Below are 27,795 nucleotides of genomic sequence, written 5' to 3'. Positions count from 1 at the left end.
TAGATAAGTGTTTTTGTAATATTTTCCAGTACTTTATGTAAGTAGTTATTATTGTATGTCACAACATGAATAAATGTGCTGAGCGTTATAAGCTTTACTTCCATCGATATACTTACCACATTTATGACAACAAATTTTCATTTCATTTCATTTTATTTAACAAAAAAAAAATTCAATTTTTTTTTTATTTTATTTTATTTTTTTCGTTAGGTATGTGTAATGACCTATCCCAAAAACAATATTTCGTGTGTATTAGTCTTAGCCCAAGTTCAGGCCCATTTTGACGCGTCCTCTTTTCATGGATAATAGACATATCTTTTTTTTTAGGTATAAATAATTACCCTTTTGCTCACTCAGGCAAACCCTAGACACTTCATATAAACAACCTCGTTTTACACAGACACTACACATTGACATTATCATACACGCGCAACTATGTGTGTAACGTCTGGGGCTGCTAACTAAAATACTCTAATTAACCGTACGATGCTTTTGTTATTATTATTTATTTATTTACCACACCGGGATGGTATGCGACATCGAGGCAGACCACCAGCCCGGTGGTCGGATGACATTGTGAGGTATGCCGGAAAGCAATGGATGAGACTTGCACAGGACCGGAAAGGATGGCGTGAAAAAGAGGAGGCCTATGCCCAGCAGTGGGTGGATACAGGCTGATTAGATAGATAGATTACCACACTAATCACAAACAAGAAATTTTGAACAATGAAGGTACACATTAAAAATAAATAGGCTTTACACGTGACTTAAAAACCCTCAATCGATTAATTTCATTCACATTATTTTACATTAAGCACTTAGCCTAGGTTGAATTTTGTTGCAAATTATTATCATGTTTTGATGAACCATCACCACGAAAAATAATTATTAATAGGCACGCCGCCGGCGCGGGAAATTACTGTGAGACCAAATATTCGAATCAGATAAAAGAACGTCGTCGTCCAATTTCAAAATTCGAACATATTTAAACTATACTGATAAAAAATAAAAACAACTGTCCGCGCGCTGCCTTCACGATTCAAGTCTAAACTATGTTCGAGGGGGGTGAGGTAAACCTAGCTCAGACGCTGGTGGGGAACGGAGAGGTCCCGTTCTGTACGTATTATACCGTATTCTATGACCCAGGCACAATTACATCTTCCTTACACAATTACATTATTATTCTGAATATAGAGAAGCAATATAGGTAGCAACGTAATTCTATACATAATGTGATCCCAATATCAAGCGACAATTATTTGTATATTATGCTTTTACAATTATATTGTATTTAGTAATTAATTATGTGCCCTAATAATGAGAAAATAGGTAATTATCGCGTTAAAGCTGTACAACGCCATCTATATTGTTTTCGGTGAACTTATTCTGGAAAGTCCCTCATTGTCAAGTGATTCGTATGCGTGGCGTGTTTAGTACACACCCTGTATAATGGGTGCCATTTTGAAAATATGAAATCATAATCAAGGCGGTGACGCTTGGATTAAAATGTCGCGACGTGAAAATTAATTTAAAACGTTAAACGTACGACTATAAAAGTACATACTACGTACAAATCAACGAAATATAGTGACTAGATTTGGTATCGGCGTCCGAAGGACGTAATATACGATCCCGACGACCCGATTACTCTAGCCGTAGAGGCGGCCAATCAGCTCGCGACACCAAACACTTCAGGACCCTGATACCGACCCCGCCGGCGTGGTCGACAATTTCCGTCAATCAGCGCTTATCGCTATCGACTCGGTCGACTAATTCTTTCAATTATTTTCCCTCTCAGACGACGCCCTGAGCCGAGGTTCGCGCCCAACTGGGCACGCTCAGGCCTGTTGTGAGAGAGCCTTCACATTTCTCCGGCCAAATAGTTAATGCCATCTATTATATACCTATGGTGTTTTGGATGGAACCGTATGTCGAACATGATAATATGTGTACGGTTACGAGCATTAATATGTTTACACTTTGGTACCATGTCACATTAACTTTTTTGACAAATTGAACTGTAAGTATCACTAAATGTCGTTAGTGCGACAGAGTCCTAAAGTGGGTACATTATATTGCTCATGACTGTACAAAATAGGTATGTTAGAGACTACTCTCTAGGGATAGGATTAGGGATTGTCTACACAATCCCTTCGTCTTTAACGACATATATACACAAACTCACGTCCGTAATCCTAATGGGGCGGGCAGAGCATTTTACTACATTTTTTTCCACTACTTACCTTGTAATCATTTCAATGAACATCCGTTTTGCTTTGTTGTAATTGTTTTTAGAAATGTTTTTGTGTGTGGCGTCCTTTTATAATAAACTATATCTATTCTTTTACATGCCCGAGTAGATATGCCGCAGACTATGTCCCATGTTTTTATTAGTTTCCAGTTCAGCATAGAAGAAATATAAAAGCGTTTTTACTAAGAGTTTTTACTTATAATTTCTACAATATGTAGAACTGAATAATCTTAGCGCCGAGACGCCGACGGATTAAACCGTCATGTTTGCTGCGTTGAAATACTTAATTATACCTCTTAATGCCAGTTGACTGGTAATATTTGGAAGATAAATTTAATTATGAATTTTAAAAGCAATTTTTAAATATGTCCCCATTTCCCATCCCTGAGGGAAGAGGAGTGTCGGGTCTTGGATCGACATCGGATATACATTTTTATTGAAGAATTTCTTTGGTAACGTGAGAATTTTATAGAAAAAAAGATTCTTCGGATAGCTTATTACTTATTACCGAATTTACATAATATACAATACTACCTTTTTTTTTGTTACCCGCGACTGCGTTAGCGGAAACCCTACCATTAAAACTATAGAAGTTTTATACAATATTTCCCACCCTTTTTACCCCTGAGTTTCGCAAAATCCTTAATGAACTTTTTTATTATTTTTTTTTAATGAAAACCTATATCCTAAAAGGAACCCATGCAATATTTGAGACTTCTAATACTTGTAGCTTCTGAGATTTCGTGATGAGTAAATTCGTGAGTCAGTCATACAGTCAGTGAGTGTTATATTGCTCCTAACTCAAGAAATAATTAGTGTTTTTTTTACCTTTGAATCGAATTGCTCTTGGCCTCAGACTTGCCCGAAGATGAGGCCTAAGATGGAGCTCGCTCGCCCAGAAGGTACTTGTTCAATCTGGCCTTGAAAGCACCCGGGTTATATACATTCGGAAATACAGAAAACGGCAAAGAATTCCATTCGGTATGCAAGGCATTAACGTCTCGTTGGGTACCTATACACTTATGCACGAACTGCAGGTGCTCTCTAAGAGTAAATACTTAGGCCGAATATGACAAATCTAAATTAATTAAGGTTGAATAGTTTATGGAGACCACGTATCGGATGACGCTCAGTGGGTAGGCCCGCTACAAGGTGGACCGAACATCTGGTGAAGGTCGCGGGAAGCTGCTAGATGCGGGCAGTGCAGGACCCATCGACGAGGAGATACTTGGGGGAGGCCTATGCCCAGCAATGGGCGTCGTACGGCTGATAGTGATGATAAATAGTTTATGCATTCTGAGTCTTTTCTACAAAGTTACTCTACCATTGAGGATACTTAAGTACCTATAGTTAGAGGGGAAATAGAGCTATCAGGTTAATACGAGTAAACGTGCACTGCTATTAGTTTTATTGCACTATTAGACCAATATTTAATTGTAGGTCTGTGAAATAAACTGGTACTGGTAATAATCGCATCACCTCTTGATGCGCCAGGAAAATGTTGCCGATTTTTTTTTATTATCATTGGTGTTGGGGAAAAATCCGCAGAATTGAAGTGGGACTGGATTGGATACGTTTGTCGGAAGCTTCCGAAGCAACAGGCCGTTACTCGGTGCCTTAAGACGGATACAGAAGTCGAGGCATACGCCGTTCAAAATGATGTGAATTACATACGAATTATATAGGTGGCGGATAGTGGAACAGCCGTCAGATATGATGGTTAGCTGCGAATATAAAAATAAGCAGTCCCCGACCAAACAGCGGCAGGATTAGCAGAACGTAGTGGGTAGCTCACTGGGACGGGCTAACCTATAAAATGCTATTTAGGTTCTATGACGATCTTGTGACGTAGCGAGTAGGCGCCGCTACTTCAAAAGCGCACCCCTGATACCGGGCAGCAGCGGTATCAGTACTGGTTGGAGGCCGAGGAGATGGATTCTGGTAGGGCTCTAGCTAGAACATCACCGATTGAGAAATTGGTCGGTGTACTGCGGAACAGAAGGCGATTGGGGCAACCACTGTTCTACACGCCCTATCTATGGAGTAATGAAAATGGAGGCGATTACTCCACCGACAAGAGCGCAGCTCTTAAATAAAGAGAGAGATAATAATATATATCGTTACTGGAAAAGCAAAATTACTTAAGCGCCAATATCGTGATACTCGTATTGCAGTCAATGTTATAATGTATTACATAAAACACACATAAACAGCCTATATACGTCCCACTGCTGTGCAGAGGCCTCCCCTCAATCAGCCAGAGGGGGTATGGAGCATACTCCACCATGCTGCTCCACTGCGGGTTGGTGGAGGTGTTTTTACGGCTAATAGCCGGGACCAACGGCTTAACGTGCCCTCCGAAGCACGGAATCATCTCACTTTTTCGGACAATCAGGTGATTCAAGCCTGAAAAGTCCAAAGTGAATGTATTACTAGATATAAAAAAAAAGAAAAAAACTATGTAATCTTACGTTGACGTCATATAGATTGGATAAATGAGTAAAAAGTTACCATAAAACAAGAAACGAAAAAAAAACTTTAAATGACTTTTCCCAAAATGGCCTCTTGGTGCTTATGTATTTGTGCCTTTCCAGGGACGATATGTTAACATGGTTTTTCACTACGTTTTACAGTTAATCGTCTCCCTACACAAGGTATAGTTAGTAGATAAATATCTGATAAAACAGCGGTTACCTTAAACCCGGGATTAAAAAAAGCAATATTAATGATAGTGTAGTCAGTAAAACCCGGATTATGTCCGGATATGAAGTTATTCACCGATAATACGGATAAAATTGTGTGGACGTTAAGAAATTCAGTTGGTTCCATTAATTTTATTTTAATAGTTATACCGCGTTTAAAATTTTTGTTGGCCGCCATTTGCCATGTACGTAGTTAAGTGTCTTTTGTAATTATTTCTTTTTATTTTGGTGCAATAAAGTATATTTGTATTGTAAAAAACGAATGGTGGTTTTAAATAAATTGTTTTATTTAGTGTTTTGTATTAAGTAAAAGATCTACAATGAACCGGGTACGTGTATGAAACGATTGATGAATGTGGAGAAAGCAAGAGAAGTGTTTCAGGATCGAAGCAAATGGAATTCTATAGTCTCTGCTGAAACCCCGGTGGGAAATAGGCGTGAATTTATGTATGTGTATGTATGTTGTATTAAGTAGGTACTCCAGAATGAGCAGCATTGCAATGCCTGAAATGGTTAACTAGATTTTGTATTGAAGGCACGTTGTGTCTGAAACGAAATATATTATTTAAGTATCAAGTTATCTTCAGATTCAGTTTATTCTATTTTTTTTTCTGTTCTTTTTATCTGCGCATCTAAGGAGTGGAATTCTCTGCCGTCTTCTGTATTTCCGAATGCATATAACCCGGGTGCTTTCAAGGCCAGAGTGAACAGGCACCTTCTGGGCTCCATCTTAGGCCTCGTCAATGCCTTCGGGCAAGTCTGGGGCCAAGAGCAAACCCATCAAAGGTAAAAAAAAAATCTGCAATCAGTCGCAAAGTTATTGATTTCTTAAAAGTAAAGCAACCAATGTCACTATCTTTCATAATTATTAGTGCCCAAGAACATCCACTCTGTTACTGGTTTCCAACAGCATGGTTGGTTCATCTTGGTTTTCTTTTTTTGTGTATTGATTCACGTGTGGTTTCTGTCCTGTGTTGAATGTAATGTACCTGTCTGTCTATGTCTGTGGTGTTCGGGAGAAATAAATGTTTCTTTCTTTCTTTCTTTCTAAGGGGTTGGTCAACCGTTCCTTATGGCTCTTATTGAGCTTTTCAATTTCTTCTGCAATTGTTGGCAGTTTAGCGATGTAGAATAAATTAAACTGGCGTGATATGTTCCGGACGCTACTGTTCCCACTGTAACGGAGCAACCGCGTTCTATCCCCGTATATACGGGTATCATGGCCGGTCCGTGCATGGCACGCTACGATGTTGGTTGGTGACGGAACGGTATAGGGCGTTGCGCCATATAAATTCATAAAAAGAATATTTTTTTTGCCTGTGCGGTTACGGGCACGGAACTTAAACTTAACACTTTCAAGGACAGAACGTCTAATGACGGTGTCATACTATCTATTATGAACCATCAATGGCCCATGGTCTCTGCCCGTGAAAGGGTTAAGCTGTAAATATAACAGTAGGTTTGACTTACCTCCCCAGCAGGAATGTCCGTAACTTAGGCAAGAACCTGTAAGCAGATACAAATGATTTTAGGTAACAGAAAATGCAACTTTACATCGAGTTTTGTGTATTTTATTTACAATTTTACTGGGTTATATTTATTATTTACATAGTAAGTAATTGGTTTTCTAGAACAATACAATAACATCGAATAACAAATACCTACGTATAGTAATTAAATAAAAAAATGGGTAAAAAGTACTTTGGTACTTTGGTTACATTACAGGCTGATCACCTGATTGTCCAAAAGTAAGATGATTCGTGCTTCGGAAGGTACGTTACGCCGTCGGTCCCGGTTATTATTTACTGATGTAAGTACGTAGTCGTTACATGTGTCATTTCAGGGGCCTATGGCGGCTCATTAATAACCCTGACACCAGGGTTGATGAGGATGGTAATCAACCTCACAACCCACACGATAGAAGAAGAGTGTTCCACGAATTCTTAAGACACCGGGTATATTTTTTTAAATCGCATTAAAACGTTGGCTTCTTAAGCACAGGTTCTTTAGTTACGATGAATTTATTAATTTGTAATTTAGATAATTAGGTACTGGACAGTACAGTTCAAATATTATGTAGGTACATTATTTTTATGAATGTATTGATTTAACAATTTATTTTAATTTGTAATATTGGAATTTGTGACTTATTCATTTGATTGTAATTTTAAATATTGTAATTTTGATCTTGACGTGTAATATGAATTATTACCAATAAATCCAAATTAATTTATTTCATAAATCCATAATAACAAAATCAGAAATACACAAAATATTTACATTAAAATTAAACAACCAAATAAATAGCACAAAATTTAATTAACCAATAATAATAATGTAATGTATTACTATTCAAAACATGAAATTACTGTGGAATTTGTATGAAAAAGAACACTGTGACGTCGTAAAACGTGATAAAATGTTAGACTTATTATTAAAATTAATTATCATAAATACAGTCAAAACAAAAATACACATTATATAAAATAGACAATAACAATCTATTTAGTCAAATAAGCCCCCGCGGGTGGATCCGGGCGCAAAGGTCCCCATCACGCTTGCCGCGTTATTACTATTTATAATTACAAATTAAATATTAAAATAATTATTAATTAAATTATACGAATAAATTATATGAATATGAATATTATGATCTCGCACACACTACAGTACTACTGGTTTGGCCTTACTTTGATATCGATAGTTTTACGTCAACTAGTGAGCTATCGATATACATCACTAGTCTAGTTTACGGTTTGACCATTACTGGTGCATTAGGCTGGACATGGTTTATGACGTCAGACAATGTCTTTGATGCCAAGTGGCTTAGTCAAAGGGATTCCATCTAGGATCGTTACTCGGACAGGTAATTTGAACCCTAAATACTTTGTAAGAATTTGGATTTAAGCAAAACAGCTGCCGCCTTCGCTTCTTTTGTTTCCAACGTCCAGTGGTTGGTCGTTGGGCTCACGATCCGGAGGTCCCGGGTTCGATTCCCGGTGGGGACATGCCACAAAAATCACTTTGTGACCTCTAGTTTGGTTAGGTAGGGCATTACTGGCTGATCACCATATTGTCCGAAAGTAAGATGATCCGTGCTTCGGAAGGCACATTAAGCCGTTGGTCCCGGTTACTACTTACTGAGTAATCATAATTTCCCTAACATTATCCCGTTTATCACAGGGTCCGCTTACCTAAACTACAGATTTGACAGGTCCGGTTTTTTACACAAGCGACTGCCTGTCTGACCTTCCAACCCGCAAAGGGAATCCAGCCTAATGCAGTTTAGGTCATATTCCTCGGAAAATGGCATTTCTCGGGAATGAGGGTCACGATGTTTTCCTTCACCGTTGAGCACGTGATAATCATTTATGATCCAAACATGAATTCGAAAACAAATTCGACAGTCATTGGTTTAGGCCTGTGCTGGATTCGAACCTGAGACCTCAAAGCGAGAGGCAAGCGTTCTACCAACTGGGCTACCACGGCTCTCCTCGATTGACCAAAGTGGGTATGACCTTAAAAAAGATTTAGTACGATCTACTCTGAACCGGCGCGTGTTTATGAAACGATTAATGAATGTCGAGGAAACAAGAGAAGCATATCGTTCGAAATAGGCGTGAATATGTGTATTTCTTTACATAAAGAGAATGTACTTTCACGCGTATGAACCTTTAGGTGAATATTTCCAACAACGAGTTTTTTACCAAACATGGATTGTGATGTAACATAATTTTCTTGTGACAAGATTTCTACGTGAGCTGATTTGCTAAAAAAAGTATTTATTAAATATGTTCTAAACGTACCCTTGAGAAGCCAATGTCACATTGGTCTTAGGTATTTGCTGTTTTTGTTGAATTTGAAGTCTGCAGTGTGATAAGACAGAGATGTGGTGTCGTAGCATTAGTTTTATATGTATATAAGATACTCAGGGGGTACATCCACAACCCTGATATACTTAAATGTCTAAGGTTAATTGTACCCAATATTGAACATTCGGCTAGGCGTCTTCCTACAATGTTCGCAGTAGGTATTGGTCGTACCAACCTCGGGAAGCACTCACCTATTGCTCGGGCTACTCGCGCGATTAACGAAATAGCTCAAGAAAACCCGGACACAGATTTATATACATGTTCGTTGGCGGAATTCACTAATATCAGTCTAAAGTTTTTTTAGTAAATAGTTTGCATACATTGTCGATTTGGTTTATCTGTAATGACTATGTATATGTGAAAATAAATAAAATAAATAAATAAATGTTATTAAATGTTATGTTAAAAGACGATATAGTGACTAGGATTGAGAAGGGAATGTTAGGTTGGTTTGGACATTTAGAGCGGATGAAGGATAATAGGATTGCAAAAGCGGTATATAAAGCGAAAGTTGATGGTAGGGCTGGCAGAGGAAGACCGAGAAGGACTTACGATGATCAAATTGGAGATGTCCTTAGAAAAGGTTCAATACGATCTACTCTGAACCGGCGTGCGTGTATGAAGCGATTGATGAATGTGGAGGAAGCAAGAGAAGTGTGTCCGGATCGAAGCAAATGGAATTCTATAGTCTCTGCTTACCCCGGTGGGAAATAGGCGTGAGTTTATGTATGTATGTATGTATGTTGAAGTCTGCGCATTATTATACAGGGTGTTAGTGACATAGCGACGAAAATTTTGGGTAATGATGATTCAAACCTCGATTCTGAGTTCATGCCATGCGGAATTTTCCGTTGCATATGTATGGAACTTGAAATAATAAAAGAAAACACTCTTCTCTTCTTCTATTGTGTGGGTTGCCAGGTGGATGACTAACCTCATCAACCCTGGTGTCAGGGTAATTATTGAGCCGCCAAAGGCCCTTGACGTGAGTCATGTTAGTTAGTTAGTTAGTGGGCTCTGTTTTCCGCATTTAGACTCTAAGGTGGCCCATTATGCGTGTAATTGTTGACTACGTAAGCCAACCTAACTCCTTCCAGAAGCTCAGAAGCCTCCTGGGGTTTTCACAGGCTTCGCGGAGCGACCCCATTCCTTTGAGGATTTGCCCGTTGTGCTGACACTCCCGTGCATTCCAGGATTACATGGGGGGCAGTTTCTTCTGCGTCCAGACAGCCTCTGCAAAGTGGGCTGTCCGTTATCCCTAAGTTAAATAGGTGCTTGTTGAGTGGGCAGTGACCCGTAATACTGCCCACTACTATTCGAAGGTCATTGCGGTTTAAACGAAGCAGTCGGCGAGTGAAGCTCTTGCATATCATCGGCATGATATCCTTCGACTGTCTGCATGTGGGCAGCTGTGCCCACCTGTCGCTGTGTAGTTGCTGGGTATGGTCCCGTACCCACGAGCGTAACTGACTGAAGGGTATCGGCAGGATTGGTTCGGGTCCATATATCCTGGTGTCTGATCCTCTCCTTGCCAGTTCGTCGGCGGCATCATTACCCAGCGATCCACTGTGCCCTTTAATCCACTGCAGGGTAACCTTGTTAGTGAAAGCCACCTTCTGCAGTTCTCTGTGGCACTCGTATATTAGCCCTGAGGTTATGTTGTCACTATTTAGGGCTTGTAAGACAGCTGCGCTGTCTGAGAGGATTCTGATGTCATAACCCTTGACCTTTCTCTTCCTCACTGTGCTGGCGGCTTGAATTATGGCTACACATTCACATTGAAAAATGGAGCTGTATCTTCCTAGAGCCACTGATTTTTGAATGTTTAAGTCGAGTGAGAAAACTCCGGCACCCGTCCCTGAGGACATTTTGGAACCATCTGTGTAGATGCGAAGTTCCCTGATGCCGGATTGATCTCGCTCTGTTTCCTGCAGACTTATCACATAGTTTCTTTCTGTAATCTGCGTTTGTGGGATGCTGTCGCATGGGGCGAGTAAAAGTTTTTGATGTTGTATTGCCCTGTCTAGAATTTTGGTATGTGGGCCTATGCCATTTGTATTCCATATCCCGGTGTTGCGAAGTCTCATCGCTGCCATCGTGGGACGTGAGTCATGTAACGACTACGTACTTATGGCAGTAAGTAGTAACCGGGACCAACGGCTTAACATACACGAAGCACGTCTTACTTGGAAGTGTGGCGAGAGGTGACCAGACCATCTTTAAATAATGCTCTTACATGTTAGAATGCACATAAACCCACTGTCGATTTTTACGACATGCTCGGGAAGATAAGCAGCTGAACGCTTTCTTTCATTTATGTCTTTATTCGCTTCCAACACATAAAAATAGCCTTAAAGTAGAAAAGGGCCATTTAATTTTGTATGTTCGGAAAGGTTCTTTTAGTCAGTCATATTATGTTTACTTTTAGACATAATTTCATACCCAAAAATATCTTTAATCATTTCCTATGTTTTTTATGTGGGTAATGTTACAGCCAATCTAAACATACCAGTGTTTAGACCGAGAGGACGACCAAAAACAAGATGGGCGGATGTGGTCAAAAAGGACCTGTGTATGTGAGCGAAGTGGAAGAGAAGCCCCCCATCATCATATGGGAATAATAAATGCTAAGGAGAGAGAGAGAGAGAGAGAGAGAGGTGCCCCATTATCCCATAACTCACAGGGTCCGCTCACCTAACCTGAAGATTTGGTAGGTCCGGTTTTTTACAGAAGCGACTGCCTGTCTGACCTTCCAACCCGCGAAGGGAAAACCAACCCAATACAGGTTAGGTCACATACCTCTGAAAATGCATTTCTCGGGAATGTATTTCCTTACATGATTGGTGAGCTGCGACACCCATATACCTTTATGTTTTCCAACTAAATATTAATATGTGTATATTTTAATGTTGTAAATGTATATGTGTGTCGTAGGATTTACATATTAAATAAACTTTTTAATAAATTCGGCTATCATTGATTTACCTGATGAATATATCCCAATTGAGTCAGAGGTACATCCATCGCAAGATGAACTAAGTACCCACGCCTCAATGAGCTTTCTTTTAGACTAACGTGACAGGTGGTGAGCCGTATTGCGGTCTACATTATAATGCTGTCTATAATAAACATTCAATCAGAAGGTGGAACATTTAAACAAAAGCTCACTCAATCCGTTTATTTAGCAGCAGACAAAGGTACACATTTTTAAATGAAAACAATGATTTCCCCAAGGCCCTATACTAGGTCCTTCGACTAGATATAATTTGACGTCTGATCGGTCCCCTTTACCGCTATCGTAATAAGGCTTGGTGCATACAGAGATGCTACCATGAACGTTACGCGGGCCCGCAATCTTTTCCGACATGATTGACTTTGTATACACGTAGAAATTAATTAATTTAATGTCACGTGGATTTGTGTCCATTAATGGCCACGTCGGCGCAGTGCGTTTTTGTATAAGGCAAACCTAAACCCGGTTAAGAGTAGAGAACAAGCAGGGAGCAGATTCAATGCGTGTAATTGTCCTGCAATAGCATCCCACAATAAGAAATACTTAAAAAACTTATTTAATTTGATTTTACAATACCGAATTATAATTCGGTTTTAACGCAATTCATAACGCACACAGAATTGCGCGGCCACTGCGCAGTTTCGTGCTTAAATTACGCCCGCGCCGCGTCTGCGTTGCTACTAATTTAAGCGTGACACACATGTCATCATATTATTTCTTGCATTACAATAGGAAATGCGCTGTTTCTGAACTACTTGGCCGGAGAAATGGAGAGTGCGGAGGGCTCTCATCAACAAAATTCAAGACAACAGGCCTGAGGGTGTCCTGTTGCGCGCGATCCTCGGCTCAAGGCTTCGTCTAAGAGAATTCACCTCTATGTGAAAGAATCAATCAACCCTAGTAGGCTAATAGCAATAAACGCTGAATGAGGGATATCGTTGACTACGCCGGCAGGGTCGGTGTCAGGGTGTTACGACCTCTGTGGTCCAGTGATTGAGCGTTTGGCTCACGATCCGGAGGTCCCGGGTTCGATTCCCGGTGGGAATATATCACAAAAAAAAAATTGTTTGTGGTCCTTAGTTTGGTTAGGACATTACTGGCTGATCACCAGATTGTCCGAAAGTAAGATGATCCGTGCTTCAGAAGGCACGTTAAGCCGTTGGTCTCGTTTGCTACTTACTGATGTAAGTAAGTAGTCGTTACATGAGCCATGTCAGGGGCCTTTGGCAGCTCAATAGTAACCTGTCAGGGTTGATGAGGTTGGGTTAGGTTAGGTTAGTGGTATTCCACCTCACAACCCACACGATAGAAGAAGAAGGGTGTTACTTCAAACCCCGTTGTCCGGCCCACAACGCACCACCTCTGTGTGTGGAGGGCTTAACTGCGTGGGTTAAGCCAATGCATCGTGACATATTGGAAAGTAATTGTTGTGGCAAAATGATACGTCAGTGGTTGGAAAATTACGACTAAGCCATATTTGTCTGCGGGGAATATTACTGAATATGATAAGATTCCAGAAAAGATTACTATTTGTTTTCATGTGTTGGTGAATAATGTGTTTTACATACCATTCCTGGTTTAGCGATGCTATGCGTCAAAACTGTATACCTACTCAAAGTTTATCAAATAAATAAATAAATAAATAAATAAATAAATAAATAAATAAATAAAATAAAATAACAACACGCCTACTTCCCTTTATAGCAAGCAACCCCCTTATTCTCGTCTGCCACCACGAATTCTACCACCAGTGGGGGCAGATAGAACTTTTTAGTACCGTCTTTAAGGCAGATACGAACATTGGCCCCGATTCCTGCCGACACCGCCTAATTTTATTTTAAGTTATATCCGTCATTTTCATATCCGTCGAAAAGGAAAGGGACGGATGATTCACAGATCTTAATTTTAGGAAGAATGAGTAAATGAATGAATAACCCGGGCGAATCAAAAGATCCGTCGCTGGTATGCAATCCGTTTGATGTGCTGTCTACTTAACTGTGTCGGGTTATTGACGGATGTAAAATTTTTAGACGGTTGGTTTAGATTTGTGCTTAAAATTGACGTGTGTTCCATAAATTTTATGCTTGTCGATTACCCGTCCCTTTCCTTTTCGGCGGATAAGAAAATGACAGATATAACTTAAAATAAAATTAGATGGTATTTACAGGAATTAGCACCATTACCAGGAGGTATCCAGCTTTAGGTGAGCTGGTGCTGGTGAGTTGTAGCACTGTAGTAACTGCCTCCGTGGTGGGTTGGGCGATTGGCTCACAATCCAGAGGTCCCAGGTTTGAATCCCGGGATATATCACAAAAAAACACTTTGTGATCTCTGGTTTGGTCAGGACATTACTAGCTGAGCACTCGATGGTCCGAAATTATGATAATCCGTGGTTCGGAGAGCACGTTAAGCAGTCTGTACCGGCTACTATTTACGAAACTAACTATGTAGTCATTACATGACCAATGTCAGGGGCTTTTGGCGGCCCAATAGTAATCCTGATACCAGGGTTGATGAGGTTGGTCATTAAACTCACAACCCATACACCGAGAGTGCAGTACCTTTTTTTTTTTTTTTTTTTTTTTTACGAGGAGAAATCCGTCATGGATACCCAGCCGCCCGGGGAAAGCGACTGGGTTATGTGAGACTCCTACTCACTAAAACTCCTCGGTGTTCCACTCCGTTCGCCGATTGGCGGGTGTCCGGGGACGTTGGCACACTCTTCCGTGCACCCGTCGGCGCCGTCCGATTCGGACTCTCCCTGGGTTCAGGATGGGAGGAGCAGTCCATCCTGATCTCCGATATTATGTGATCTGCCGGGAACACACGGCAGATCACAGCCTCCAAGAGAGAGTGCAGTACCTAAACCAGAGTCAAATACACTACGAGTTAAATGTTGTTAGGTCATCTCCACTCATACTAAGAGGATCAGTGTTGTCCAATAATCGACTGTATATCGACTAATAATCGATTATTTTCTAAGCCTCTAAATAATCTTAGTATTGATATGTCTATCGATAGAATCGATTAAGTTGCAACAATCGATTATATTGAAATAATCGATTTAATCGATAATATTGCATTTTACAATCAATAGCATCGATTAATTGATTTAAATCGATATAATTGTAAGATGTCTAATATCGATACTATCGATAGACACCAGACCCTGACACCAGGGTTGATGGGGTTGATAATCACACACCACACAATAGAAGAAGAGAAGATCGATAGACATAATTATGGATATTTAGGTTATTTAGGGGTAAAAATCGATTAATCGATAATCGATTATTTGGCAACACTAAAGAGAATTATTAGCTCGTCGTACTGTGCACCCATCTATCAAACTAGTCTTGACATGATCCCTTTGTCGAATGCATACCACGTATCATAATACGACGTATGTAATACGACTGGATATGGGAACGTGGTTCAACGTACGGTCGGTACATATATATTTTGACTTTTTGTCTTGGAATGAATAAACGAATAACAACAACAAACATAACAAACATTATAGAAGGAAAAATTGAAGGGAAGAGAGGAAGGGGTAGACCTAGGATAACATTTATGAAACAAATAAAAGAGAAGATGCAGGTCGTGTCGTATCGGGAGGTGAAGGTTTTGGCGGGAAGAAGAGAGGAATGGCGGTTACTCAACCGACAAGAGCGCAGCTCTTAAATAGAGAGAGAGAATAAACGAATATAGGTAAGAGTTTTTGTAATCACAACATCACAATTATTTAATTCAAATTCAAAAATATGTTTATTCAGTAGGTAACATAGTTACACTTTGAATCGTCAATTTTTACGTAACGAACGTTTCATCCGTCTAAAACTACTGCAGCTTCTCAAAACCTGTATAGCCGGGGAAAAGAAGTTGCAAGAAAAACCTCGGCAAAGGGCCTAAGCATTCTTTAAAAAAAACATAAGATCTTATTATACAATTGAGTAGTTTAGCTGCCTAATATCAGTTCTCAGATAGCTATGAACTAGTTGACGCGGTTATTATCATAATTAAAACACATAGTAACGGGTTCTTACCGCGTTTAAAATAGGGATATGACACTCTCGATATTTCGACACTGTTACAAGTGCCATGATCACGGGATGATGATGTAGTCATCCCGTGATCATGGAACTTGCAATAGTGTCGAAATATCGGGAGTCTCATATCCCTATTTTAAACACGGTAAGAACCCGTTATTATGTGTTTTAATTAGATGCGGTTTGTCTTATAAACGATTTGTGGCTCTGCGCACCCCTATAAGGATTATACAGGTTGTTAGTGACATCGTAACGAAAACTTTGATGGGTGAGTCAGATCACAATTCTGAGTTGATATCAAGTGGAATTTCCAGTCGGAACATTTATGAAGTGTTTTTTAAATTATTTTCAATCCCTTACTTTTGCTACAGTTTTCGTTACGATGTCACTAACAGCCTGTATATTCTATGCCTGGGAGATGATTTTATAACAACAAAAACCAAATTAATAAAGTTCCTATGTATTTTTTTCATCAATTGGACTTTCACCAATAAGTTATTAATTTATCTTGAGTGCAGTTATAACTAACATAGTTGGCTGGCCCTTAATAACGGGGATATCGCCCGCCAGCGTTGGTCTAACAAAAAGCTCGGTAAGGTGTGGGTACTTAGTTCATTTTGCGGTGATTGTACCTCTGTCTGCTCCGTTTGGGACATAGCCGTGAGTTTATGTTATATATTGTGTTTTATTGTTTTTCCATTTTACCTCTAAAATATTTTACTTTATCATTAACCCTTTCATGGACAGAGATCATGGGTCATTGATGGTTCATAATAGGTAATGACACCTTGAGATCGGAACGTAATTAGACGTTCTGTCCTTGAAAGTGTTGACTAACCAATCAAATACCCCATTGATTAAAAATAAATTCAAATTCAAAACTATCTTTATTCAATATATTATTATTCAAATAGTAACATTTTGAATCGTCATTTTTGTCCGAAAGTAAGATGATCCGTGCTTCGGAAGGCACGTTAAGCCGTTAATCTCGGTTACTATTTACTGATGTAAGTAAGTAGTCGTTACACGAGTCATGTCAGGGGCCTTTGGTGGCTCAATAGTAACCTTGACACCAGGGTTGATGAGGTTGGTAATCCACCTCGGAACGTCTCATCCGCGTAAAACTACTACAGCTTCTCAAAACCAGTAGGTATAGCCGGGGAAAAGCTTCAAGAAAAACCTTGGCAGAGAACTAAATTTTAGGACAATGACTGCTAGATAGAGTGGGTAAACATTTTGTGACACTTAATTATTTTTAATGCACCATGCATTTAGAGTTAGTCAATATTTTCCAATTAAATTCATACCTCGTAGTGTTTGCTTACCTACCTATGATTAAAAGTGAGTGAAGTTACACTATTAATGTTTGTTTTGCGTGTCCATTTAGGTGCTCTTCGGTTTTTTTCCTATACAGTTTAATACTTTTAAAATGGAGAAAGGTTTAGTACAACCTACTCTGAACCGACGTGCGTGTATGAAACGATTGATGAATGTGGAGGAAGCAAGAGAAGTGTGTCAGTAGCCCCTGACATGGCTCATGTAACGACTATATACATCAGTAAGTAGTAACCGAGACCAACGGTTTAACGTGCCTTCCGAAGCACGGATCATCTTACTTTAGGACAATCAGAGAATCAGCTTGTAATGTCCTATAAGCAAACTAAGGGATCACAAAGTGATTTTCGTGATCTGTCCCTACCGGGATTTGAACCCGGGACCTAAGGATCGTGAGCCCAACGCTCGAACCACTGGACCATGGAGGCCGTTTTGTGTTAATGAGAAAATATTTGTACTAATACAAGTAACTCTAAATTACAAGTAGTAATTTCAGCAATAGCAGTGATGTTAATAAATATTCTGAGAAATCGCATTCAATGAAGGTTGTGTTCCGTGAAGTGTAAAGTGAAATTAAAGAATCAGTATGCAAACACATGTGTTGTTGCCTGCATTGCATGTTTCACGCAAAAATGATAATTTCCCCCCGACAACTAGCTCTTAGAAACAAGTGCAGAGTAGAGAATAAACAGAGGCAGCGAGTGGCTATAACTCGATGTATTGAGGCGATACCGGTGGCAACCAGGGGCTTTGTCGCATAATGTTCGTTTTTTAAAATGTCCTGGGTGAGTTATAGAGTACCGTCAATATCATTAGTGTCACCGGAAAAATATCCTAGGATATTTTGTCTTTTTCAAAAATAATATTCACTAGGATCTTCTGTACCAACTGGGTATTTTCAAAAAGACAAACGATTCTAAGATATTTTTGCAATGACACTAATGGTATTGACTTGTTTTGCCCTGAAGCTCACCCTTTGGTAGCAAAACGTCCCTTACGCAAATTGGTGTTTTCGCAAAATGACCAATGCGCATTCCATTTAGCACTCGAACTTTTGAACAGATATTTTCTTGCGAAAGGAATTTCGCGCTACTAAGGGATATTTTGTGGGACCATTGTATCTGGTACCGGGATTTTTTTGCATGTTTTTAACGTTTAAGTTTGTTCACACATACTTTGGGGCGCGTTTCATGCACAGTTACGCTTCTCGCCCCGGAACTGGCACCACCTCTAAATACACAGAGCTTAAGTTTTGTGAAACGTAAAACGGCAGAGTCAACACAGACTGTGAAGATGTCATAATCCTTTTTTTAAGGAATTTTGTGGTAATTTAGTTAGCAAATAAATATCTTTCGCTAGCTGATGTGCGATACAGTGGCTATAATTAAATCTAAGCATATCTTTATATGACGTGCATGAGGCGTTTCTTCCATGCATCGACTTAGCTACCCCTTTAGGTACTTACATTTTATTATACTATGTATTATCTAATATCTACATAATATGCCGCGACTCAGTAAGCATCAAATTTTCAAACTTCTGCCACGACATCTTTACCCATTTTGAGGCACTCAATTATAAGCGCCCGAGGCCCGATTACTACACTTTCATAGCGCGTTCTAATTCCGTACAGCGACATCTAGTTCTACATTATAGTAATTTGCATTATTTACAGCCAAAGCGCATGCTGTCGAACAAACGGACATACCTCCGCGCTGACTTCGCCATCCGTTGACCTTTTCTATAATGTTAGAGGACTTGCTGCCTCTACTGTTAATTCTCTGCTCTGTGGATGAAATAGACGTTATTATTAGTATTGTGTGCAGCGGGACAGGCCGGAAACTTTCTCTCATCGAAGGCAATGTCGCCCCATGCAGCTAAACGGCCGATGGAATTGAAAGTCGACGTTTTATTGAACGCAATGACTTGTAAATTGTGTTTTGTATTGCTTTCATGTCATTTTATGTCATGTTTTTTCAGTGTCTACGATATTTTTTTAGTATCAAATTAACGGTCGAATTACATCGCTTTACAGTCGTCGAGCTACACTACATTCGTTTGTTTTCTGTTAATTTTATTCTTTTTATAAACAAAATCTTTTTTCAAATATCTGTAATCGAACGTTCTATTAGGCTTCCTATTTATTTTAAATATCAACGCTAAAGCGGTAATTTATTTACAAAATCAGGCAGGCACTTTTTACTTATTACGTTCGATATTAGCGGCAGTGACGTTGTTAATTAATAAATAAGTTACTCTTTTCATAACTTTTCCGTATCTTCCTTTCCTCATCATGTATGGAATAAAATATTGAAAGCAGGAAGTATATTTTTAGTATTTTAAATAAAGAATGAAGTTCTCAATTCCGCTGCGTTTTTATGCTACTTCTTTTTTATATAGCTAATTTTATGCTCCTGTGGATTTGTTTGAAATTGCATAGAATAAATTATGTCTGTGATTTTGCAGCATATTTTATGTATTTACACGCTACCTGGTATTCTTCTTATCGTGTGGGTTGTTGCATCCACCTCACAGTGGAATACCAACCTCATCATCCTGGTGTCAGGGTTACGATTGAGCCGCCAAAACGCCTTAACGTGCCTAATAATGAATAATTCAGTAATTCGAAAGTAAGGCGATCCGTGCTGCGGAAGGCACGTTAAACCGTTGGTCCCGGTTACTACTTACTGATTTAAGTACGTAGTCGTTACATGAGCCATGTCAGGGGACTTTGGCAGCTCAATAATAACACAAGACACTAGGGTTAATGAGATCGGTAATTCACCTCACAATTCTTACCATAGAAGAAGAAGATTCAGTATGCAATAGGCTAGTTTCCAACTACTCAAATCAGTTACTTTTTACTAAACGTCAACACAATAGTATTATGAAAGTATGAAAAAGCACACTGTGACGTCATAGAAAAATGTGATAAAATGTCGGGCTTATTGTTACGTTTTTCTTGATTTAAATTAATAAATAAGTTAAATAGAAAAAGAAAATGATTTTCGTTAAATATTTTTAGATCTGTCTTTATTTAGCAATGAGAAATTCATAATTTATCTTGAACCTAGATTTTTTTTTGCATATGGCCCCAACTACTACTTGGCCGGACAAATGGGGAGCGCTGAGGGCTCTCACCCGGTACAAAATTTAAGACAACAGGCCTAAGGGTGCCCAGTTGGGCGCGAATCTCGGCTCAGGGCGTCGTCTGAAAAAGAATATTTGAAAGAATTAATCGACCCTAGTGGGTCGATACCGAAAACCGCTGAATGAGGGAAATCGTCGACCACGCCGGCGGGTTCGGTATCGGGGTTCTGAAGTGTTTGGTGTCGCGAGCTGATTGGCCGCCTCTATGGCTAGAATAATCAGGTCGTGGGGATCGTATATTACGTTCTTCGCGACCCAATTTCCAAATGCAATTTTATCAAATCATTACTCTGTGATGCCGTGCCCTGCCCGACCTAGCCTAACAAACGTGTGCATGATTACTCTATACCTAAACAGTTTGTCACTAAGCACTGGAAAATTATTTACAACGAAGTTCACGACCTAAGTTAATAAATGGAATCGTGCATTTCATAGTGGTTAGCTGGAATTAAGTGGCAGGATTTTATGTACTTAACAGCCTCCGTGGTCTAGTGGTTAGAGCGTTAGGCTCACGAACTGGAGGTCCGGATTCGATTCCCGATGGGGACAGTGTCGAAATCACTTTGTGAGACTGTCCTTTGTTTGGTAAGGACTTTTCTGGTATGATTCACCTAATTGTCCGAAAAAGTAAGATAATTCCGTGCTTCAGAGGGCACGTTAAGCCGTTGGTCCCGAGTATTAGGGCAAGTCTGAGGCCAAGAGCAAACCCATCAAAGTTAAAAAAATGTATAAGTCTTATAAAGCTTAAAAACTTTGTCATTTTATATCCTGGTTCCAACAACAATATAGAAAACATTATTGTTCAGTTTTCATCTATATTCACTACTTGGCCGGGCAAATGGGGAGCGCTGTCGTCTCTCACCCGCAGGAACGGAGCACTTTATTCACCAATTACTGTAACAAATAAGTACTTCACCCCATGAGGTCACGTCAAATATTTATGTATTTGGCGTATTTTATGTTGACCATTAAAGTAGGGTATTAATATCTTGTGTAAATATCTCTGAGTTTATTATGGGAGACAGGACTGCGTTGGGGTAACGTTAGGTTAGGTTAGTAACCTGTCCGCCCTGTAGTTCCGGGCGCAAGAATAGGGCTACGGTACCCCCTGCCTGTCGTAAGAGGCGACTGAAAGGGGACACTGAGGATCGTGAGTGATAAGGGCGGGGGCCCGAACCACTCAACACACGATCTCCGGGATGGACGGCAATGCGATATGGCCTCGCATCGCCGTAAAACTGGGATGGCGTAGGGGTGGGGATCTACCCCGGGACGCGCTTTATTGAAAGCAAGTGCGAGGGGAGCACCGGTGCGTTCGACAGAGATCCCGGAGCTCCCCGACATGCACAGCAGAGGGCCATCGGAGGGGTTTTAGTCGGTAGGAGTCCGACATAAGCTCGTCGCTCCCCCGGGTGGCGAGGTATCCATGAGGATTTCCCCTTCGTTACCAAAAAAAAAAGGTTAGTAACCTGTGCTCCACGAAATGGTGCTCTACCACGGGATGGTGCTATGGGCAATCGTCGCCAAGCCCCCGAAAGTGTCGCCGCAGCTTGACATAACGGCGGTGATACGGAGGTCGGTCTTCTTTTTTATCGACAATGATCTCCTTCGTTCTGCTTCTGATAAGTTATGTTTTAGAATTTTATTTCATAATTAAAGCACATAGCAACGGGTTCTTACCGCGTTTAAATGGAGATATGAGACTCCCGATATTTCGACACTGTTGCAAGTGCCATGATCACGGGATGGCTGATGAGATTTGAGTGATTGATTGGTTGTCGGGAGTCTCATATCTCCATTTAAACTCGGTAAGAACCCGTTACTATGTGCTTTAATTATGATAATAACCGCGTAAACTTAAAACAATGTCTTTTATTTCATGTTTCCATTGTCCAAAAATATAGTTTACTCAAAATACAAGCAAAATACTAATCGGTTCCTCAATTAGTGATTAACGTAGCTTGATTGTTTTTACAAATTTCTGTGACGGAGTGGTAAATTGAAATGCTGTCTCCGGTGAAAAGGACCACTCCGTCACAATATTTTTTTGAATGCGCCTGCGAAGTATGTTACCAAGATAAAGAGAACCACTAAATAGTCATCTACAGACACATCTTTATATGATGTTTTCAAATATTTATTGCCGTTATAATTTTAAAGATGTTAAATCCGACAAATCGAAAAAATGACATTTTACTGTCGATAAAAAAGCAGAATGACCCACGGACACGGGGGGTTTTAGTCGGTACAAACCCGACATAACCCTCTCGCTGATTCGCGGAGAGACGGTATGCGGTAGGCATTTCCGATCGACAAAAAAAATAGTTTAGTAACCTGTGACGATTTATTTGAAAGTTGTTTCCAAATCCGAAAGAGCCGAAAACCCATAATATACTAAACCAGTTACAAAAGTTTAGCCAGTTATCGAATTGGATGTTAACGTTTGTCATTTATTCGTTCTTCCGTGTGCCAAGCAAGAATTATTAAGTAACTTGCAGTAACTTTTTGTCCGGGACTGTCAAAACAATAATAATAGTTTCAGTAATCGACAGTACTGCTGCAAATTGACTGTCGAAATTGTTGTCACGTACATTTCCCCTACTGTTAATGTTATCATTTGAATTGTTAGTTCCCGGAATGCTTTCTGACTGTTAAATTCATCCAACTTTTTGTGCCCGATTAATGACAAGAAGCTCGGCCCCTATTACTTACATAGCTGGCGAGGAGTTAGTGTATTTGTATTGTATACAGGTTGTTAGTGACATCGTAACGAAAACTTTGAGGGATGATTCAAACCATGATTATGAGTTGATACCAAGTGAAATTTTCCGTCGCAAAAGAATAGAATTGAAAATAATTTACAATAAAACAAAAAAATAAAATTAATTTTTGCGACGGAAAATTCCACTTGATATCAACTCAGAATCATGGCCCGAATCATCGCCCAAAGTTTTTCTTACGATGTCACTAACACCCGTACCTACTTGTATAGAATTGAAAATAATTTACAATAACACAAAAAAATACACGATTTTTGCGACGGAAAATTCAGATGCAGAATAATGGTCTGAATCATTGATATTAACTTAGAATCATGGTCTGAATCATCCCCCTCAGTATTTGTTACGATGTCACTAGGACCCTTTATTTTATTATGTCTATTTGTGGAAACCTATAATTGGCTCCCCTGCATCGTATGTATTTTTATATGTATATTGTTTAAAGTAGCTGTTGGTTTTCCGAAAATAAATAAATAAATAAATAAATTAGTATGGGAGGTAACAGTAGCAGCTGAAGGCTTTCAATGCTTTCTTTTATGTCCACTAGGTTTCCGCCCACGATTCAATCCGCGTGGATTTCGGTCTTTGTTCTTTCCTAAGGTCTAATCTATCTCTGTACTAAATGTCTTCAAAATCGGTTTAGCAGTTTTGGCATTAACGTAACGTAGGAATTCCAGCATGGAAGCTAACAATTCTACCAAATGACCTAATTCGGTATGTAAAGGAAAAAAAAGTAACGCTAATACTAAAAGTATTTCGAGAATTCATCTTAATTAGCTTTATTTTTCTATTTTTAGCTCACAAATCAGCCGGACGATGTTTATTTTAGCAATAATTGTGTATTTATTTGAACTTCATGTGATCTCTAAATGTAGTTTGTTTACCCAAATTGTCGTTGTCAAATTCCATTTATAATAAATAAATCGGTCATCACTAGAGTAAGGTGTCCTACGAGTGTGCGGTTAACAAATGAATGACATTACTTCATTAATAATGAGGACTCAAAAATCAAATCAAAATCAAAAGTATTTATTTTCTTTCCTTACATGTTTTTTCTTAAACTACGAGTAGTTACTGGAGCTTCCTTTTAAGCAAAATATGCCTGTACCAGGAGACCCCGCTCTTCTATAACAGTAGTAAATAGGTAAGAGAGTTTTGTTACCTTTACGTTTTACAAATAAACAATTAAATAATGTTTGTGTAATGTGTATGTGTGTGTATGTGTCTGTGTGTATGTGTGTGTGTGTATGTGTGTGTGTGTGTGCGTGCGTGCATGTGTGTAAGTGTGGGCGTGCTCGGGTGTAAGGGTAGATTCCTCCTGTCTAGCCCTACGACGAAAGTCTTGGGGTCGGTTTTGAAGCCACTAGACAGGAGGAGTGTGCTCGTGTAGTGCATGCCAGTGTAGGTACTATCCTATAATTTGTTTATTTAATAGGTATATGTATAATGGTAAGGATTACTAACCCCAACCATGTTTATTAGAAGCATAAACTATACAAACAAAATTGAAGAAATCAAAAACGAACAAAATGCTATTTGTATCTATCTTATTGGGTCTGAGTACTCTTAGGGACCGCCCACAGTTTGGGCGCTTTACCCTAACAAAATGTCAATATTATAATTTTAATACAAACTGAGCAAAGGCGAAGGTATAAAAATCATTCAGTTTACAGTAGGGAATATTTTTTTTATTAAATTAAAAAACTTAACAAATCTGCATGAAAAACTAAAATATTAAAATTAGTTTTTTATAATAACATAACGTTTCATTTAAAAATAATACATACCCAAACCCAACTAATATAACAATTATCTATTTACAATTCATTCGCGTGGTCGAAAGCCCTCGGCAGGGCAGATCAAATAGGTACCGGATTTTTTGATACAATAACAATCGAGGGGCGTGCGTGTAATTTTGATGAGGCGCCAGGAATTTTGGACTTTAGTTACCCCTGGGATGATCGTCCGATGTTTACCTTTGCAATAAAATCAGGCTGTTTGTCCCTTAAGGGTAATAAAAATCTAGTTACAGAAATAGATTGTACCTGTACCTACGTAGTCGCTTAGCAAAATTGCCTTTATATAAGAGTATACTTATGCAATATTTTACTTGATTTTCTGGTTCTCAGTTCAGGGACGGTACTGAAAAGTATCGGCGTCTGAAGGACGTAATATACGATCCCGACGACCCGATTACTCTAGCCATAGAGGTAGCCAATCAGCTCGCGACACCAAACACTTCAGAACCCCGATACCAACCCCGCCGGCCGGCGTGGTCGACGATTTCCCTCATTCAGCGCTTATCGCTATCAACCCACTAGGGTCGATTAATTCTTTCAAACATTCTTCCTCTCAGACGACGCTCTGAGCCGCAGTTCGCGCCAAACTGGCCTGTTAAATTTTGTACGGGTGAGAGCCCTTAGCGCTCCCCATTTATCCGGGCAAGTAGTTAGTGCCATCTGCGTCAAATCTACAATAAGTCACGTCAAAAAAAAAACTGGTTCTCACTGGTTACAATAATAATTGTAGTCAGGTATTTTGGTAAGTATTTAATATTGGAATATGAACATAAACCTGATAGATGAACACTGCATATTGAAACGCATCAATGCGCTTCTGCGTTTCCAATTTTTAGTGACCAGCGTCCCCCTAGTCACTAAAAATTTTACTATGTATCCGTCACTGTCAGCTGAGTTTTTTTTGCCTTTGTTCTCGCGAATACTTCGTCTAATCTAATCTAATCTAGCCTACAAGATCCCACTGCTGGTCAAAGGCCCAAGGAGGCAATACTTCGTATTGTACCGAAAATGTTTTTCTCCTAATAAATCTGGTTATTAACTGTAATATTTAGATTCCGTCGGTTATGGGCCCAGCACAGTATTTTCTTACAAACACTATACATGGTGCTAGTGACATCGTAACGAATACTGTGGGGGATGATTCAGACCATGATTCTGAGTTAATATCAATTGGAATTTTCCATTTACACAGCATTAATTCATATACATACATACATAAACAGCCTATATACGTCCCACTGCTGGGCACAGGGGGCTGGGCAGAGGGGGTATGGTGTCATTCATATATTCATTGTTTTTTTTTTTTTCACAGCTCGGAGAGATATAGGTATTAGTGAAACAGGCTGTTAGTGAAACCGTAACCATAAAAAATTTAGAACGTCTACTTGATTGTACCAAAAAGATGGAAGGTGTTTCTTGTCGGAAATGTTTTATTAACATTTTGAGTCTTTACTGCGCTTCTTTAAATAAATATTTACCATTTATCTTGGGAAGCAAGAGAAGTGTGCTAGGATCGAAGCAAATGGAATCCTATAGTCTCTGCTTACCCCGGTGGGAAATAGGCGTGAGTTTATGTATGTATGTATGTATTTATCTTGGGAGACAGTATAAGACTGTGAATAATAGTTATGTCTAGATTGATGAATCATTTTATGTTTTAATTTCATAAAAAATAGCAATGGTGCTAATGCCTGTAGACATCATCTAATTTTAAGTTAAGTATACCTGTCATTTTCTTATTCGCAGAAAAAACCGTTGGATAATTGACAGTGAAACAGCCGTTTATTTTAAAAAGAATGAGTGATTGAATGAATAACCCGCAAGAATCACACCGGTATCTCGCTGGTATGCAAATCGTTTGACGTGTGCTCTCTTAATTCCGTCGGGTTTTTGGCCAATATAAAATTTTAATAATGTGTTGTTTTATTACGGTTATAAACTTAGCCTAATTTTTGTTTGACAGCTTTTAAATTAGTACCGTTCTTCATTTACAATCTTTTCTTCTATCGTGTGGGTTGTGAGGTGGATTACCAAACCCATCAACCCTGGTGTCAGGGTATTGAACCGCCAAAGGCCCCTGACGTGGCCTATGTAACAACTACAATAAGTGCAAGAAAGAGAAAGTGTTTTGACAGTGACAGTTTTAGTCCTGTCAAATTAAATAATATACATATATCTTATAATGTATCATTGTATGGATATATTTATAGTATGTGTATAGTATAATATATATGTATGTAAAATGTGTCTATTATTTTAAAAATCTTTTTGATTTTATTTTACTTTTTTGCACGCTACCCTGCAGCCGTATAAATGTACTATATCCTCCGCCGAAGGTTGTCTGGAAGAGATCGCTCTTAGCGGTAAGCCCGCCTTTGCCCACCTTAGAATAAGTTTATCCTGTAAATGTCTTGTAAAGTGTACAATAAAGTTGTTATTATTTAGTACAAAGTAAGTTCGTGTTTGCCCGAATCGACACCACAGTCATATTTTTAGCTGTTTCTACAAATTATATAGCCCGGAAACAAAATGCGTCACTTTGTATAATATTAAACACTTATTAAATCATTTATAAAGTCCAGGTGATTTAATAATAATCTTACGCGCGCATATAATCCCTCTGTGGCTTATTGCTTGGTATAATAATTTAAGATTTACCGTACGACATCCATGAGCCTTTTATGAAAATTTCACCCCGATGAGTTAGGACTGCCTTCAATATATATTTTATGTAAGTAAGCAGTCGTTGCATGCGTCATGTCAGGGGCCTTTGGCAGCTCAATAATCACCCTGACACCAGGGTCGATGAGGTTGGTAATTCACCTGACTACTCACACGATAGAC

At 39.2% G+C, this 27,795-nt stretch overlaps 1 protein-coding gene across 3 annotated transcripts in view; it reads right to left on the bottom strand.

The window, feature by feature from the left end:
• The window catches only part of LOC126370144 (neuropeptide CCHamide-1), a 195,777-nt gene that overhangs the window by 7,970 nt on the left and 160,012 nt on the right, over nucleotides 1-27,795 (bottom strand). For 2 of the 3 annotated variants that reach the window (XM_050014898.1, XM_050014897.1), the window contains exons 4-5: nucleotides 18,931-19,008; nucleotides 6,424-6,459 (exon numbers count right to left, since the gene is read on the bottom strand). In XM_050014898.1, the coding sequence (XP_049870855.1) occupies nucleotides 6,424-6,459; nucleotides 18,931-19,008 (114 nt within the window). The remainder of the gene's footprint in view (nucleotides 1-6,423; nucleotides 6,460-18,930; nucleotides 19,009-27,795) is intronic. The other variant, XM_050014899.1, reaches the window with a different exon arrangement.

This window comes from Pectinophora gossypiella, chromosome 10, assembly GCF_024362695.1.
Source record: "Pectinophora gossypiella chromosome 10, ilPecGoss1.1, whole genome shotgun sequence".
In the NCBI taxonomy this organism is placed as follows: Eukaryota; Metazoa; Arthropoda; class Insecta; order Lepidoptera; family Gelechiidae; genus Pectinophora; species Pectinophora gossypiella.
The sequence above is the reverse complement of the archived record's forward strand: the minus strand, read 5'-3'. Positions and strand labels throughout refer to the sequence as shown.